Raw genomic sequence first — 14,244 nt, 5'->3', positions numbered from 1 at the left:
TGCTGGTAGTGGTTAGGCTCTTAGTGGTCAGGTCACTGCTGATATTGGCATGGTGCAGGTAGCATTTGACCTTTTACTTTTGTCTCAGAACTCACTTTAAAAAAGTCCCAGTCTGGGGAACACTAAACTCTTTGACGGAGAAATTCAGGAGTGTTGGTGCTGTTGCCTGCCTTTTACTTCAGGTTACTCTACTTCCTCATTCTTCCTGTTTCAGTGCTGCCGATCACTCTTGTTCAATGCTGCTGGCCTCGCTCTGCATACCCGCTACCCAGGTTGAGAGTGACTTCATCATTCTCCACCTCGTCTTTCACTTCCGTACCCCTGTCCTCCTGACTTGGTGAATTAACAACAACCTGACTTATTGGCAATTGTGTCTCATCATCATCTTCCTCCTTGGACTATATTTGTCGTACACCACTATCATCTTCATGGGACCATGGCTGCTCTAAGTTTTGTGCATCAATAAGCACCATGTCCTCCTGTCCCTCTTGGAACATGTAGACTGAGAGGCCGTAATCAATAAATGTTGATGTAAAGAGTTCCTCGGAGTGTCATAGTGTGGGATCACTGGTCTTCTGGGACTCAACATGGTGGATGGAAGGAGTATCAGGGTGAGGATTAAGTGATCTAGACTCTGGGCTTGGGAGACTGGACAGTGTGGAAGACTGGGTGGTGCTGGCAAGCATTCTGAAAGCATTATCTGCAATCCAACCAACCACCTGTTCACACTGGTGTGGCTTTAGAAGTGGTGTCCCATACTACCCTGCAAAGTGGGACAGGAAGCTATGTGTTGTGGAAGGGCCTTGTTGCTTGTGCTGCAGCAACAGGCGCACACTTCCCCCTGCCTCATTTCCTCGCCGTCTACATGCACCATCATAAGCAGCACTTCCACTTCTGATCCCTTAGCGCACGCCTTAGGGTATGTGCACATGCTGCAGATTTTGCTGTGGATCCGCAGCGAGTTGGCCGCTGCAGATTCGCAGCAGTTTTCTATGTGTTTACAGTACCATGTAAACCTATGGAAAGCAAAATCCGCAGTGCACATGCTGTGGGAAAAAAGGTGCGGAAACGCTGCATTGTTTATTCCGCAGCATGTCAATTCTTTGTGCGGATTCCACTGCGGTTTACACCTGTTCCATAATAGGAATCCGTAGGTGAAAGGGTTTGTGCACACGCTGCGGATTCTGCTGCGGATCCGCAGCGGATTTGACGCTGCGGATCCGCAGCAGTTTTCCCAAAGTTTACAGTACCATGTAAACCTATGGGAAAAAAAAACCGCTGTGCACATGCTGTGGAAAATTCCGCGCGGAAACGCTGCGGATTATTTTCCGCAGCATGTCACTTCTTTCTGCGGATTCCGCAGCGGTTTTCAACCAGCACCAATAGGAAAGTGCTGTTGAAAACCCACAGAGGAATCCGCAGAAGAAACCACAAGAAAATCCGCAGTGAAAACCGCAGTGGTTTTGCACTGCGGATTTTCCAAATCCGCTGTGGAAAAATCCGCAGCAGAATCTGCAACGTGGGCACATACCCTAAAACAGCAGGTGAAATCAGCAGAAAAAACACAAAAAAACGCGGTAATTCCGCAGTAAATCCGCAGTGAGGTTTACCTGCGGATTTACCAAAATCAGTCCGGAAAAATCCGCAGCGTGTGCACATAGCCTTACACATTTTCTAATAGATAGGTCTCTGGACACCAAGTTTCCTTGATTAAATGAAACTAAATTTTTTAACAAAAAAAATCTGGTCACCTGTAGCAAGCCAAGCATTTTTTTTTTTATTTCAAACCACCATAATTTCAAACAAAGTAGGTTAAATGACAACAGTGAATTCTTTAAACCGAGAAATTTGGTCACCTGCAGGAGGCAGTGTTTTTTTTTTTTTTAATTTCAAACCACCATCCTTTCACATAAAGTAGGTTGAACTGTATGGATGACAATAATCAATTTTTGGAATAAAAAAATGTGGTCACCTGTAGCATTCCAAGCGTTATTTTTTTTTTTAATCCACCGTAATTACACACAAAGGAGGTTAAACTGCATGACAAAAGTCAATTTTTTCACAAAAAAGCTATATATTTAGCGACAGACAGCAAAGCCCTAAGCCCTACATAGAGGTTGTATTCATCCAGTCTTCCTGCTTCAGCTACTGTCCTTAAGCTAAATGTAGAATGTATCACATGGAAACAGCAAAGCACAAGATTAGCCCTTAGGGTATGTGTCCACGTTCAGGATTGCATCAGGATTTGGTCAGGATTTTTCATCAGTATTTGTAAGCCAAAACCAGGACTGGAACAATTAGAGGAAAAGTATAATAGAAACATATGCACCACTTTTGAATTTATCACCCACTCCTGGTTTTGGCTTACAAATACTGATGAAAAATCCTGACCAAATCCTGATGCAATCCTGAACGTGGACACATACCCTAAGGGTATGTGTCCACGGTCAGGAAACGCTGCTTGTTTGATGCTGCGCAGAGCTGCAGCGTCAAACAAGCAGCGTCCAGATGTTCCAGCATAGTGGAGGGGATTTTATGAAATCCCGTCTCCACTATGCGTGGAAACCCGCACGCGGCGGCCCTGCGACTACGGACATGCTGCGCGTCTTTTCAGATCGCAGCATGTCCGTACACCTTGCGGGGACGCAGCGTCCCCGCAAGGCATATCACAGGGCGCTATGGGAGAGAGCGATCATCCCGGATGTGAAGAGTTAACACATCCGGCATGATCGCGTCCCAGAAAGGGGGCGGGGCTTAGCGCCGAGCGGCGGTACCGCCGGCCATCCTGACAGTGGAAACATACCCTTAGGGTATGTGTCCATGTTCAGGCTTGCTTCAGGCTTTGGTCAGGATTTTATGCAAGTAAAATCCTGACCAAAACTGCACCTGAAGTCACTGGCAGGTCACCTGCGGTGTGCCTGCGTGTTTTGCTCATTGTAGCAACATGCTGCGTTTTGAAAAAACGCACCGCGCATGTGTTTTTGCGGCAAAAACGCATGCGTTTTTTAACGCATAGTGGAGTCGGGATTTCATGAAATCCCCTCCACTATGCTGTAACATCTGGACGCTGCGTTTTTGACGCTGCGGAAAAACGCAGCGTCAAAAACGCAGCGTTTCCTGAACGTGGACACATACCCTTAGGGTATGTGCACATGTAGATGGAACCTCTGCGGATTTTTCCGCACCTGTTTTTAGAAATCCGCAGGTAAAAAGCACTGCGTTTTACCTGCGGATTTACATCGGATTTTATGTGGATTTTGTGCGGATTCCACCTTTGGTTTTTACCTTCAGATTCCTATTGTGGAGCAGGTGATAACCGCTGCGGAATCCACACAAAGAATTAACATGCTGCGGAATAAACAACGCTACGTTTCCGCGCGTATTTTTCCACAGCATGTGCAGTGCGGATTTTGTTTTCCATAGGTTTACATGGTACTGTAAACGCATGGAAAACTGCTGCAAATCCGCAGCGGCCAATCCACTGCGGATCCGCAGTAAAATCCGCAGTGTGTGCACATACCCATAGAAGGACTTTTAGTATGATGGTTCAGCAAAGTATCACCACTAGAGGACTCTGCACAAAGGCCTGGACAATTGGGGTATGTTCACACAGGGCGTTTTTGCTGCTTTTTTTGTGCAGCAAAACCTGATCTTCTTGGCAGGAAAGAAGCTGCATCAAAAAACACAGGTTTAGGTGCGTTTTTGGCGTGCTTTTTGTCGCATTTTTGGTGCATTTTTTTGGGATACTTTTTTTTTCTCTTTGTCCATGCTAATGTCCTTGGATTTTCAGCAGCAAAAACACAGCAAATAATGATACCTGTGTTTTTTTCAACACCCATACAAGTCAATGGGTGAAAAAACGCAGCAAAAAACGCTGAAAGTGACATGCTCTATGTCCAAAAAACACAGCAAAGCACAAAATACTGATCAAACGAAAAACCAATGCATGTGCAAGAGATTCCTGAAATCTCATAGGCTTTGCTGGTATTGTAAAAAGCAGCTGAAAATTAGCATAAAAAAAGCAGCAAAAACGCCCTGTGTGAACTTACCCTTACTCTCTCCCTCCTGTCCCTGAGCTATGGCATTACAGAGACTGGCAGGTAATAACCGTATGTTCATTGGCTGTGTAACAGATGCTAAATATGCTGGGAGGATAATCGAGCATTTAATCCGAGCACATCCAAGCACCCTAGGTACGAGTGATATCACAGAGCACTTCGCTCATCACTAATGTAAAATACTGACCAAATACTGAACATGTGAATGTGGCCTAGAGCAAATTCACATCCAAGGATTGATCAAAGAAAAATAAACTAACACCACGTGCACACGCTGAGTATTTGCAAGCCAAAACCAGGAGCTGATAAAAAAAAATGCAGAAGTGGTGCTCGTGTTTTATTTATACTTTTCCTCTGAATGTCTAAGGCCGGCGTCACACTCGGCGTAAGACAATACGGTCCGTTTTTCACGGCCGTAATACGGCCACAATACGGAGAAATGTTCCCAAAATAGTGGTCCGTATGTCATCTGTAGGCAGGGTGTGTCAGCGTATTTTGTGCATGGCATCCTCCGTATGTAATCCGTATGGCATCCGTCCTGCGATATTTTCTCGCAGGCTTGCAAAACCGACATCTAATGGATTTATGTGCTCAAATGTCCGTTAAAACATATATACAGTATATATATATATGTCATTGAGACACACATATATATATATTCTGTATTTATATTTAATTCAGCGCGTTATATGTGAAAAGCCGGTAATTCAATTGCCGGCTTCTCATTTCTCCTTCCCAAATCCGACAGGATATGAGACATGGTTTACAGTAAACCATCTCATATCCCCCTTTTTTTTTGCATATTCCACACTACTAATGTTAGTAGTGTGTATGTGCAAAATTTGGTTGCTGTAGCTGCTAAAATAAAGGGTTAAATGGCGGAAAAAATTGGCGTGGGCTCCCGCTCAATTTTTTCTGCCAGAATGGTAAAGCCAGTGACTGAGGGCAGATATTAATAGCCTAGAGAGGGTCCATGGTTATTGGTCCCCCCTGGCTACAAACATCTGCCCCCAGCCACCCCAGAAAAGGCACATCTGGAAGATGCGCCTATTCTGGCACTTGGCCACTCTCTTCCCACTCCCGTGTAGCGGTGGGATATGGGGTAATGAAGGGTTAATGTCATCTTGCTATTGTAAGGTGACATTAAGCCAGGTTAATAATGGAGAGGCGTCAATTATGACACCTATCCATTATTAATCCAATTGTCTGAAAGGGTAAAAAAACACACACACACATTATTAAAAATTATTTTAATGAAATAAACACACAGGTTGTTTTAGTATTTTATTGCTCTCTCAATCCAACTGAAGACCCTCGCTTGGCAAAATAATAAACCCACAATATACATACCATCCGAGGATCTGTCAGGTCCCACGATGTAAATCCTTCTGAAGGGGTTAAATCAATTTACAGGCAGGAGCTGCGCTAAAGCACTCGCTCGTGCCTGTAATCCCCGGGTGCTGAAAGGAAAGCTGGGTGATCTGTACTTACATTGAGTTGTGGTGAGGCGCCCTCTGGTGGATGAACTTATATGAACTCGAGCGTGGGAACTTTTCCAAGGCTCCAGTTCATGAGGACATCCAGCAGAGGGCGCCTCACCGCGACTCAATGTAAGTTTAACCCTTTATTTTAGCAGCTACAGCAACCAAATTTTGCACATACACACTACTAACATGAGGGATATGAGATGGTTTACTGTATGTAAACCATGTCTCATATCATGTCGGGTTTGGGAAGGAGAAATGAAAAGCCGGCAATTGAATTACCGGCTTTTGACTAACACCGCTGCGTATTTCTCGCAAGTCACACTGCTGGTCCATGTGTAATCCGTATTTTTCTCGCCCCCATAGACTTTCATTGGCGTATTATTTGCGCAATACGCAGACAAACGCAGCATGCTGCGATTTTGTACGGCCGTAGAAAGCCGTATAATACGGATCCGTAATATACGGCTGATAGGACCAGACCCATTGAGAATAATTGTGCCGTTTGTTTGGCGAGTTTTACGGATGTATTTTCTGCTCTCTTACGTCCGTAAAACTCGCTAGTGTGACGCCGGCCTAACTGGTTTTGGTTTACAAATACTGAGGTAAAAAACTCACCAAATACTCAATGTGTGCATGTGAACTAAGGAACACATATATTGCCACAATGTTTCCAAACAGTTGAGTTAATTTTTCGATTTTGTTGGTTTTAGAGATCAAGTTTTAAGCATTATCCCAGAAACACCAAACCATGCTGTGTATATTAAAGAAATATGCAATGATGTGCAGGTAAGTTACAAATGCACTTTATGAGGTTTTGTATTTTTTGCCTCTTTGAGAAAAATTATTTGCAATGGTTTATTGAAATATTAAAATTGTGCATAAATTAAATTTACCCTTTTTGTACCAAATACTTTTCTTGTTTGTTGCAGAAAATAAAATGCACAGACATACGACATAAATATAAAGAGTCCCATGCATGTAAAGTAAATGTAAAAATATAGAAACACCAGAGATAATGAAATTTTTTAAAACTCAATTTCACAAGGTTCAGTGATATTTTCCCTCAAAATGATTTTTGGCAAAAAAAAAAATGCAAAAAATGTGTATAATATTCTGAGATCTCCTATGACTGCATAAAACACTTAAATCTTCTTAGGCCGACGTAACACTAGCGAGTTTTACGGACGTATGAGAGGCGTAGAAAATACGCATTGCACACGGCCCAATGATTCTCTATGGCCCAGCTCCTATCTGGCGTATTTTACGCATCCGTATTTTACAGTCTTGTACGGCCGTAGAAAATCGCAGCATGCTGCGCTTGTCAGCGTATTGCGCAAAAAATCCGCCAATGAAAGTCAATGGGGCGAGAAAAATATGGATTACACACGAACAAACAGTGTGACTTGCGAGAAATACGCAGCGGTGTTCTATAGAAAGGCCGGTGATTCAGTGCGGTGTACAGTAAAATCACACTGACAGGTTTGAATAGAATAGCTAAAATAAATGTCTACTGTACACATAGTATAGGGGTATATACATATATATATATATATATATATATATATATATATATATATATATATATATATATATATATATATATATACACACTCACCGGCCACTTTATTAGGTACACCTGTCCAACTTCTTGTTAACACTTAATTTCTAATCAGCCAATCACATGGCGGCAACTCAGTGCATTTAGGCATGTAGACTGTCATGAATCCCAATGGCTAGGGATAGCACAGGACAAGCAAGGTACAAATATATAACGGACGAGCTCTAGGGTGATGGAACCTGGGCTGACCGCTGCCCTACACCTGACAAACGCAACTAGAGATAGCCAGGGAGCGTGCCTACGTTGGTTCTAGATGCCACGCACCAGCCTAAGAGCTAACTAGTACTGCAGAGAAAATAAAGACCTCACTTGCCTCCAGAGGAACGAACCCCAAAAGGTATAGTTGCCCCCCACATGTATTGACGGTGAAATGAGAGGAAGGCACACACATAGAGATGATATATATAGGTTTAGCAAATTGAGGCCCGCTGTAAACTAGAAAGCAGAACGATACAAAAGGGGTCTGAGCGGTCAGCAAAAAACCCTAATCAAAAAAAACCATCCTGAGATTACAAGAACCCATGTGCCAACTCATGGCACATGGGGAGAACCTCAGTCCACTAGAGCTACCAGCTAGCATAGAGACATAATAAGCAAGCTGGACAAAAAAACCAAACAACTGAAAATCAGCACTTAGCTTATCCTGAAAGATCTGGGAGCAGGTAGGCAGGAACAAAACAGAGCACATCTGAATACATTGATAGCCGGCAAGGAAATGACAGAAAGGCCAGGTAAAATAGGAAACACCCAGCCTCTGATGGACAGGTGGAAACCAAAGGCCGCAACCCACCAAAGTCACCCAGTACCAGCAGTAACCACCAGAGGGAGCCCACAAACAGAATCCACAACAGTACCCCCCCCCCTTGAGGAGGGGTCACCGAACCCTCACGAGAACCCCCAGGGCGATCAGGGTGAGCTCTATGGAAGGCGCGGACCAAATCAGTCGCATGAACATCGGAGGCGACCACCCAGGAATTATCCTCCTGACCATAACCCTTCCACTTAACCAAATACTGGAGTTTGCGTCTGGAAACACGAGAATCCAAGATCTTCTCAACAACATACTCCAATTCTCCCTCCACCAGCACCGGAGCAGGAGGCTCAACCGAAGGAACAATGGGCACCTCATACCTCCGCAACAACGACCGATGGAACACATTATGAATAGCAAACGATGCTGGGAGATCCAAACGAAAATATACAGGGTTAAGAATCTCCGAGATCCTATAAGGACCGATGAACCGAGGCTTGAACTTAGGAGAAGAGACCTTCATAGGGACAAAACGAGAAGACAACCACACCAAATCCCCAACAAGAAGTCGGGGACCCACGTGGCGACGGCGATTAGCAAACTGCTGAGTCTTCTCCTGAGATAACTTCAAATTGTCCACCACCTGATTCCAAATTTGATGTAGCCTGTCCACCACCACGTCCACTCCAGGACAATCCGAAGACTCCACCTGACCAGAGGAAAAACGAGGATGAAACCCCGAATTACAAAAAAAAGGAGAGACCAACGTGGCAGAACTAGCCCGATTATTAAGAGCAAATTCGGCCAGTGGCAAAAAAGCAACCCAGTCATCTTGGTCAGCAGAAACAAAACACCTCAAATAAGTTTCCAAGGTCTGATTAGTTCGCTCCGTCTGGCCATTCGTCTGAGGATGGAATGCAGATGAGAAAGACAAATCAATGCCCATCTTGGCACAAAATGTCCGCCAAAATCTAGACAAACTGGGATCCCCTGTCAGAAACGATATTCTCCGGAATCCCATGCAAACGAACCACGTTCTGAAAAAATAAAGGGACCAACTCAGAGGAGGAAGGCAACTTAGGCAAGGGCACCAAATGAACCATCTTAGAAAAGCGATCACACACAACCCAGATAACGGACATTTTCTGTGAAACCGGGAGATCAGAAATAAAATCCATGGAAATGTGCGTCCAAGGCCTCTTCGGGATGGGCAAGGATAACAACAACCCACTGGCCCGAGAACAGCAAGGCTTAGCTCGAGCACACACTTGACAAGACTGCACAAAGGTACGCACATCCCTAGACAAGGAAGGCCACCAAAAAGACCTGGCCACCAAGTCTCTAGTACCAAATATTCCAGGATGACCAGCCAACACAGAAGAATGGACCTCGGAGATGACTCTACTGGTCCAATCATCCGGAACAAACAATCTTTCTGGTGGACAACGATCCGGTTTATCCACCTGAAACTCCTGCAATGCACGTCGCAAGTCTGGGGATATGGCGGACAATATTACCCCATCCCTAAGGATACCAGTAGGCCCAGAGTCTCCAGGAGAGTCCGGCACAAAACTCCTGGAAAGAGCATCTGCCTTCACATTCTTTGAACCTGGCAGGTATGAAACCACGAAATTGAAACGAGAAAAAAACAACGACCAACGAGCCTGTCTAGGATTCAAACGCCTGGCAGACTCAAGGTAAATGAGATTCTTGTGATCAGTCAAGACCACCACACGATGTTTAGCACCCTCAAGCCAATGACGCCACTCCTCAAATGCCCACTTCATGGCCAAAAGCTCCCGATTACCCACATCATAATTGCGCTCGGCGGGCGAGAATTTTCTAGAGAAGAATGCACATGGCTTCATCACCGAGCCATCAGAACTTCTCTGTGACAAAACCGCCCCCGCTTCAATCTCGGAAGCATCAACCTCAACCTGAAAAGGAAGTGAAACATCTGGTTGACACAACACAGGAGCAGAAGAAAACCAGCGCTTAAGTTCCTGAAAGGCCCCCACGGCCGCAGGAGACCAATTAGCAACATCAGCACCCTTTTTAGTCAAATCAGTCAAAGGTTTAACAATACTGGAAAAATTTGCAATGAACCGACGATAAAAATTAGCAAACCCCAAGAACTTCTGTAGGCTCTTAACAGATGTAGGTTGTGTCCAGTCACAAATTGCCTGAACCTTGACGGGATCCATCTCAATAGTAGAAGGAGAAAAAATGTACCCCAAAAAAGAAATCTTCTGGACTCCGAAGAGACACTTTGAGCCCTTCACAAACAGAGAATTGGCCCGCAGAACCTGAAACACCTTCCTGACCTGTAGAACATGAGACTCCCAGTCATCAGAAAACACCAAAATATCATCCAAATACACAATCATAAACTTATCCAGATATTCACGGAAAATATTGTGCATAAAGGACTGAAAGACTGACGGAGCATTGGAGAGTCCAAAAGGCATTACCAAATACTCAAAATGGCCCTCAGGCGTATTAAATGCGGTTTTCCACTCATCACCTTGTTTTATCCGCACCAGATTATACGCACCGCGAAGATCTATCTTAGTGAACCACCTAGCCCCCTTAATGCGAGCAAACAAGTCAGTCAATAATGGCAATGGATACTGATATTTGACTGTAATCTTATTCAGAAGGCGATAATCTATACAAGGCCTCAGGGAACCATCTTTTTTTGCCACAAAAAAAAACCTGCTCCCAGAGGGGACGAAGATGGACGAATATGTCCCTTTTCCAAGGACTCCTTAATATAATTCCGCATAGCAGTATGCTCTGGCAGTGACAGATTAAATAAACGACCCTTAGGGAACTTACTGCCAGGAATCAATTCTATAGCACAGTCACAATCTCTATGAGGAGGGAGCGAATTGAGCTTAGGCTCCTCAAAAACATCCCTATAGTCAGACAAAAACTCAGGGATCTCAGAAGGAGTAGATGAAGCGATTGAAATCGGAGGTGCATAATCATGAACCCCCTGACATCCCCAGCTTAACACAGACATTGTTTTCCAGTCCAGGACAGGATTATGAGTTTGTAACCATGGCAGCCCCAGCACTAGTACATCATGTAAATTATACAGTACAAGGAAGCGAATCACCTCCTGATGAACGGGAGTCATGCGCATGGTCACTTGTGTCCAATACTGCGGTTTATTCATAGCCAATGGTGTAGAGTCAATTCCCTTCAGAGGAATAGGAACTTCCAGAGGCTCCAGACTAAAACCGCAGCGTTTAGCAAATGACCAATCCATAAGACTCAGGGCAGCGCCCGAATCCACATAGGCATCAACGGAAATGGAAGACAGTGAAAAAATCAGAGTCACAGACAAAATGAACTTAGGCTGCAGAGTAACAATGGCAAAAGATTTATCAAGCTTTTTTGTGCGTTTAGAGCATGCTGATATAACATGAGCTGAATCACCACAATAAAAACACAATCCATTTTTCCGCCTATAATTTTGCCGTTCACTTCTGGACTGAATTCTATCACATTGCATAGTCTCAGGTGCCTGTTCAGAAGACACCGCCAACTGGTGCACGGGTTTGCGCTCCCGCAAACGCCGATCAATCTGTATGGCCATAGCCATAGACTCATTCAGACCTGTAGGCGTAGGGAACCCCACCATAATATCCTTAATGGCCTCAGAAAGACCATTTCTGAAGTTTGCAGCCAGGGCGCACTCATTCCACTGAGTAAGCACCGACCATTTCCGAAATTTTTGACAATATATTTCCGCTTCATCATGCCCCTGAGAGAGGGCTAACAAAGCCTTTTCAGCCTGAATCTCCAGGTTGGGTTCCTCATACAGCAATCCCAATGCCAGAAAAAACGCATCCACACTGAGCAATGCAGGATCCCCTGGTGCCAATGCAAATGCCCAATTCTGAGGGTCGCCCCGCAGGAAAGATATTACAATCCTGACCTGTTGAGCAGGGTCTCCAGAGGAGCGAGATTTTAAAGAAAGAAACAATTTACAATTGTTCCTGAAATTCAGGAAGGTAGATCTATCTCCAGAGAAGAACTCTGGAATAGGAATTCTAGGTTCAGACATGGGAGTGTGAACAACAAAATCCTGTATGTTTTGAACTTTTGCCGCGAGATTACTCAGGCTGGAAGCCAAACTCTGGACATCCATGTTAAACAGCTAAGATCAGAGCCATTCAAGGGTTAAGAGGAGGTAAGAAGCAGCTAGACAGCAATTAAGGGCTAGGCAGCAAAACTCTGAAGGGGAAGAAAAAAAAAAAATAAAATAAAATTTCCCTTAAACACTTCTTTTCCTCCTGCTTCAGCCCAAACAATTAACACTTTGTGGGCCGGCTATACTGTCATGAATCCCAATGGCTAGGGATAGCACAGGACAAGCAAGGTACAAATATATAACGGACGAGCTCTAGGGTGATGGAACCTGGGCTGACCGCTGCCCTACGCCTGACAAACGCAACTAGAGATAGCCAGGGAGCGTGCCTACGTTGGTTCTAGACGCCACGCACCAGCCTAAGAGCTAACTAGTACTGCAGAGAAAATAAAGACCTCACTTGCCTCCAGAGGAACGAACCCCAAAAGGTATAGTTGCCCCCCACATGTATTGACGGTGAAATGAGAGGAAGGCACACACATAGAGATGATATATATAGGTTTAGCAAATTGAGGCCCGCTGTAAACTAGAAAGCAGAACGATACAAAAGGGGTCTGAGCGGTCAGCAAAAAACCCTAATAAAAAAAAAACCATCCTGAGATTACAAGAACCCATGTGCCAACTCATGGCACATGGGGAGAACCTCAGTCCACTAGAGCTACCAGCTAGCATAGAGACATAATAAGCAAGCTGGACAAAAAAACCAAACAACTGAAAATCAGCACCTAGCTTATCCTGAAAGATCTGGGAGCAGGTAGGCAGGAACAAAACAGAGCACATCTGAATACATTGATAGCAGGCAAGGAAATGACAGAAAGGCCAGGTAAAATAGGAAACACCCAGCCTCTGATGGACAGGTGGAAACCAAAGGCCGCAACCCACCAAAGTCACCCAGTACCAGCAGTAACCACCAGAGGGAGCCCACAAACAGAATCCACAACAGTAGACATGGTCAAGACAATCTCCTGCAGTTCAAACCGAGCATTAGTATGGGGAAGAAAGGTGATTTGAGTGCCTTTGAACGTGGCATGGTTGTTGGTGCCAGAAGGGCTGGTCTGAGTATTTCAGAAACTGCTGATCTACTGGGATTTTCACGCACAACCATCTCTAGGGTTTACAGAGAATGGTCCGAAAAAGAAAAAAAATCCAGTGAGCGGCAGTTCTGTGGGCGGAAATGCCTTGTTGATGCCAGAGGTCAGAGGAGAATGGGCAGACTGGTTCGAGCTGATAGAAAGGCAACAGTGACTCAAATCGCCACCCGTTACAACCAAGGTAGGCCTAAGAGCATCTCTGAACGCACAGTGCGTCGAACTTTGAGGCAGATGGGCTACAGCAGCAGAAGACCACACCGGGTACCACTCCTTTCAGCTAAGAACAGGAAACTGAGGCTACAATTTGTACAAGCTCATCGAAATTGGACAGTAGAAGATTGGAAAAACGTTGCTTGGTCTGATGAGTCTCGATTTCTGCTGCGACATTCGGATGGTAGGGTCAGAATTTGGCGTAAACAACATGAAAGCATGGATCCATTCTGCCTTGTATGGAGCATCTTTGGGATGTGCAGCCGACAAATCTGCGGCAACTGTGTGATGCCATCATGTCAATATGGACCAAAATCTCTGAGGAATGCTTCCAGCACCTTGTTGAATCTATGCCACGAAGAATTGAGGCAGTTCTGAAGGCAAAAGGGGGTCCAACCCGTTACTAGCATGGTGTACCTAATAAAGTGGCCGGTGAGTGTATATATATACTAGCTGAAGAGCCCGGCTTTGCCTGGGCATAATAAATATCTGTGGTTAGTTATAGCACCTCACTTCTCTTATTTTCCCATCACGCCTCTCATTTTCCCGCTCACATCTCTCATTTTCTCCCTTACACCTCTCATTTTCCCCATCACTCCTCTTATTTTCCCCCTCACTACTCTCATTCCCCCCTAACACTTGCCATTTCGACCTCACATCTGTCATTTTCCGATCACTCCACTATTTTCCCTCACTCTTCTCATTTTGCACTCACACCTTTTCATTTTCACCTCACACCCCTCATTTTCACCTCACACCTCTCATTTTCCCCTCAGTATATACATGTTTGACATCTCCCTTATATAACGTATACACCTGTATGTCATCTCCTGTATATAGTATATACCTGTATGTCATCTCCCCTGTAAA

At 44.7% G+C, this 14,244-nt stretch overlaps 1 protein-coding gene across 2 annotated transcripts in view; it reads left to right on the top strand.

The window, feature by feature from the left end:
* The window catches only part of LOC143786367 (carboxypeptidase O-like), a 302,348-nt gene that overhangs the window by 48,365 nt on the left and 239,739 nt on the right, over positions 1–14,244 (top strand). For both annotated transcript variants that reach the window (XM_077275702.1, XM_077275703.1), the window contains exon 2: positions 6,256–6,331. In XM_077275702.1, the coding sequence (XP_077131817.1) occupies positions 6,256–6,331 (76 nt within the window). The remainder of the gene's footprint in view (positions 1–6,255; positions 6,332–14,244) is intronic.

The sequence above is a fragment of the Ranitomeya variabilis genome, chromosome 7, assembly GCF_051348905.1.
Source record: "Ranitomeya variabilis isolate aRanVar5 chromosome 7, aRanVar5.hap1, whole genome shotgun sequence".
Lineage (NCBI taxonomy): Eukaryota > Metazoa > Chordata > Amphibia > Anura > Dendrobatidae > Ranitomeya > Ranitomeya variabilis.
The sequence above is the reverse complement of the archived record's forward strand: the minus strand, read 5'-3'. Positions and strand labels throughout refer to the sequence as shown.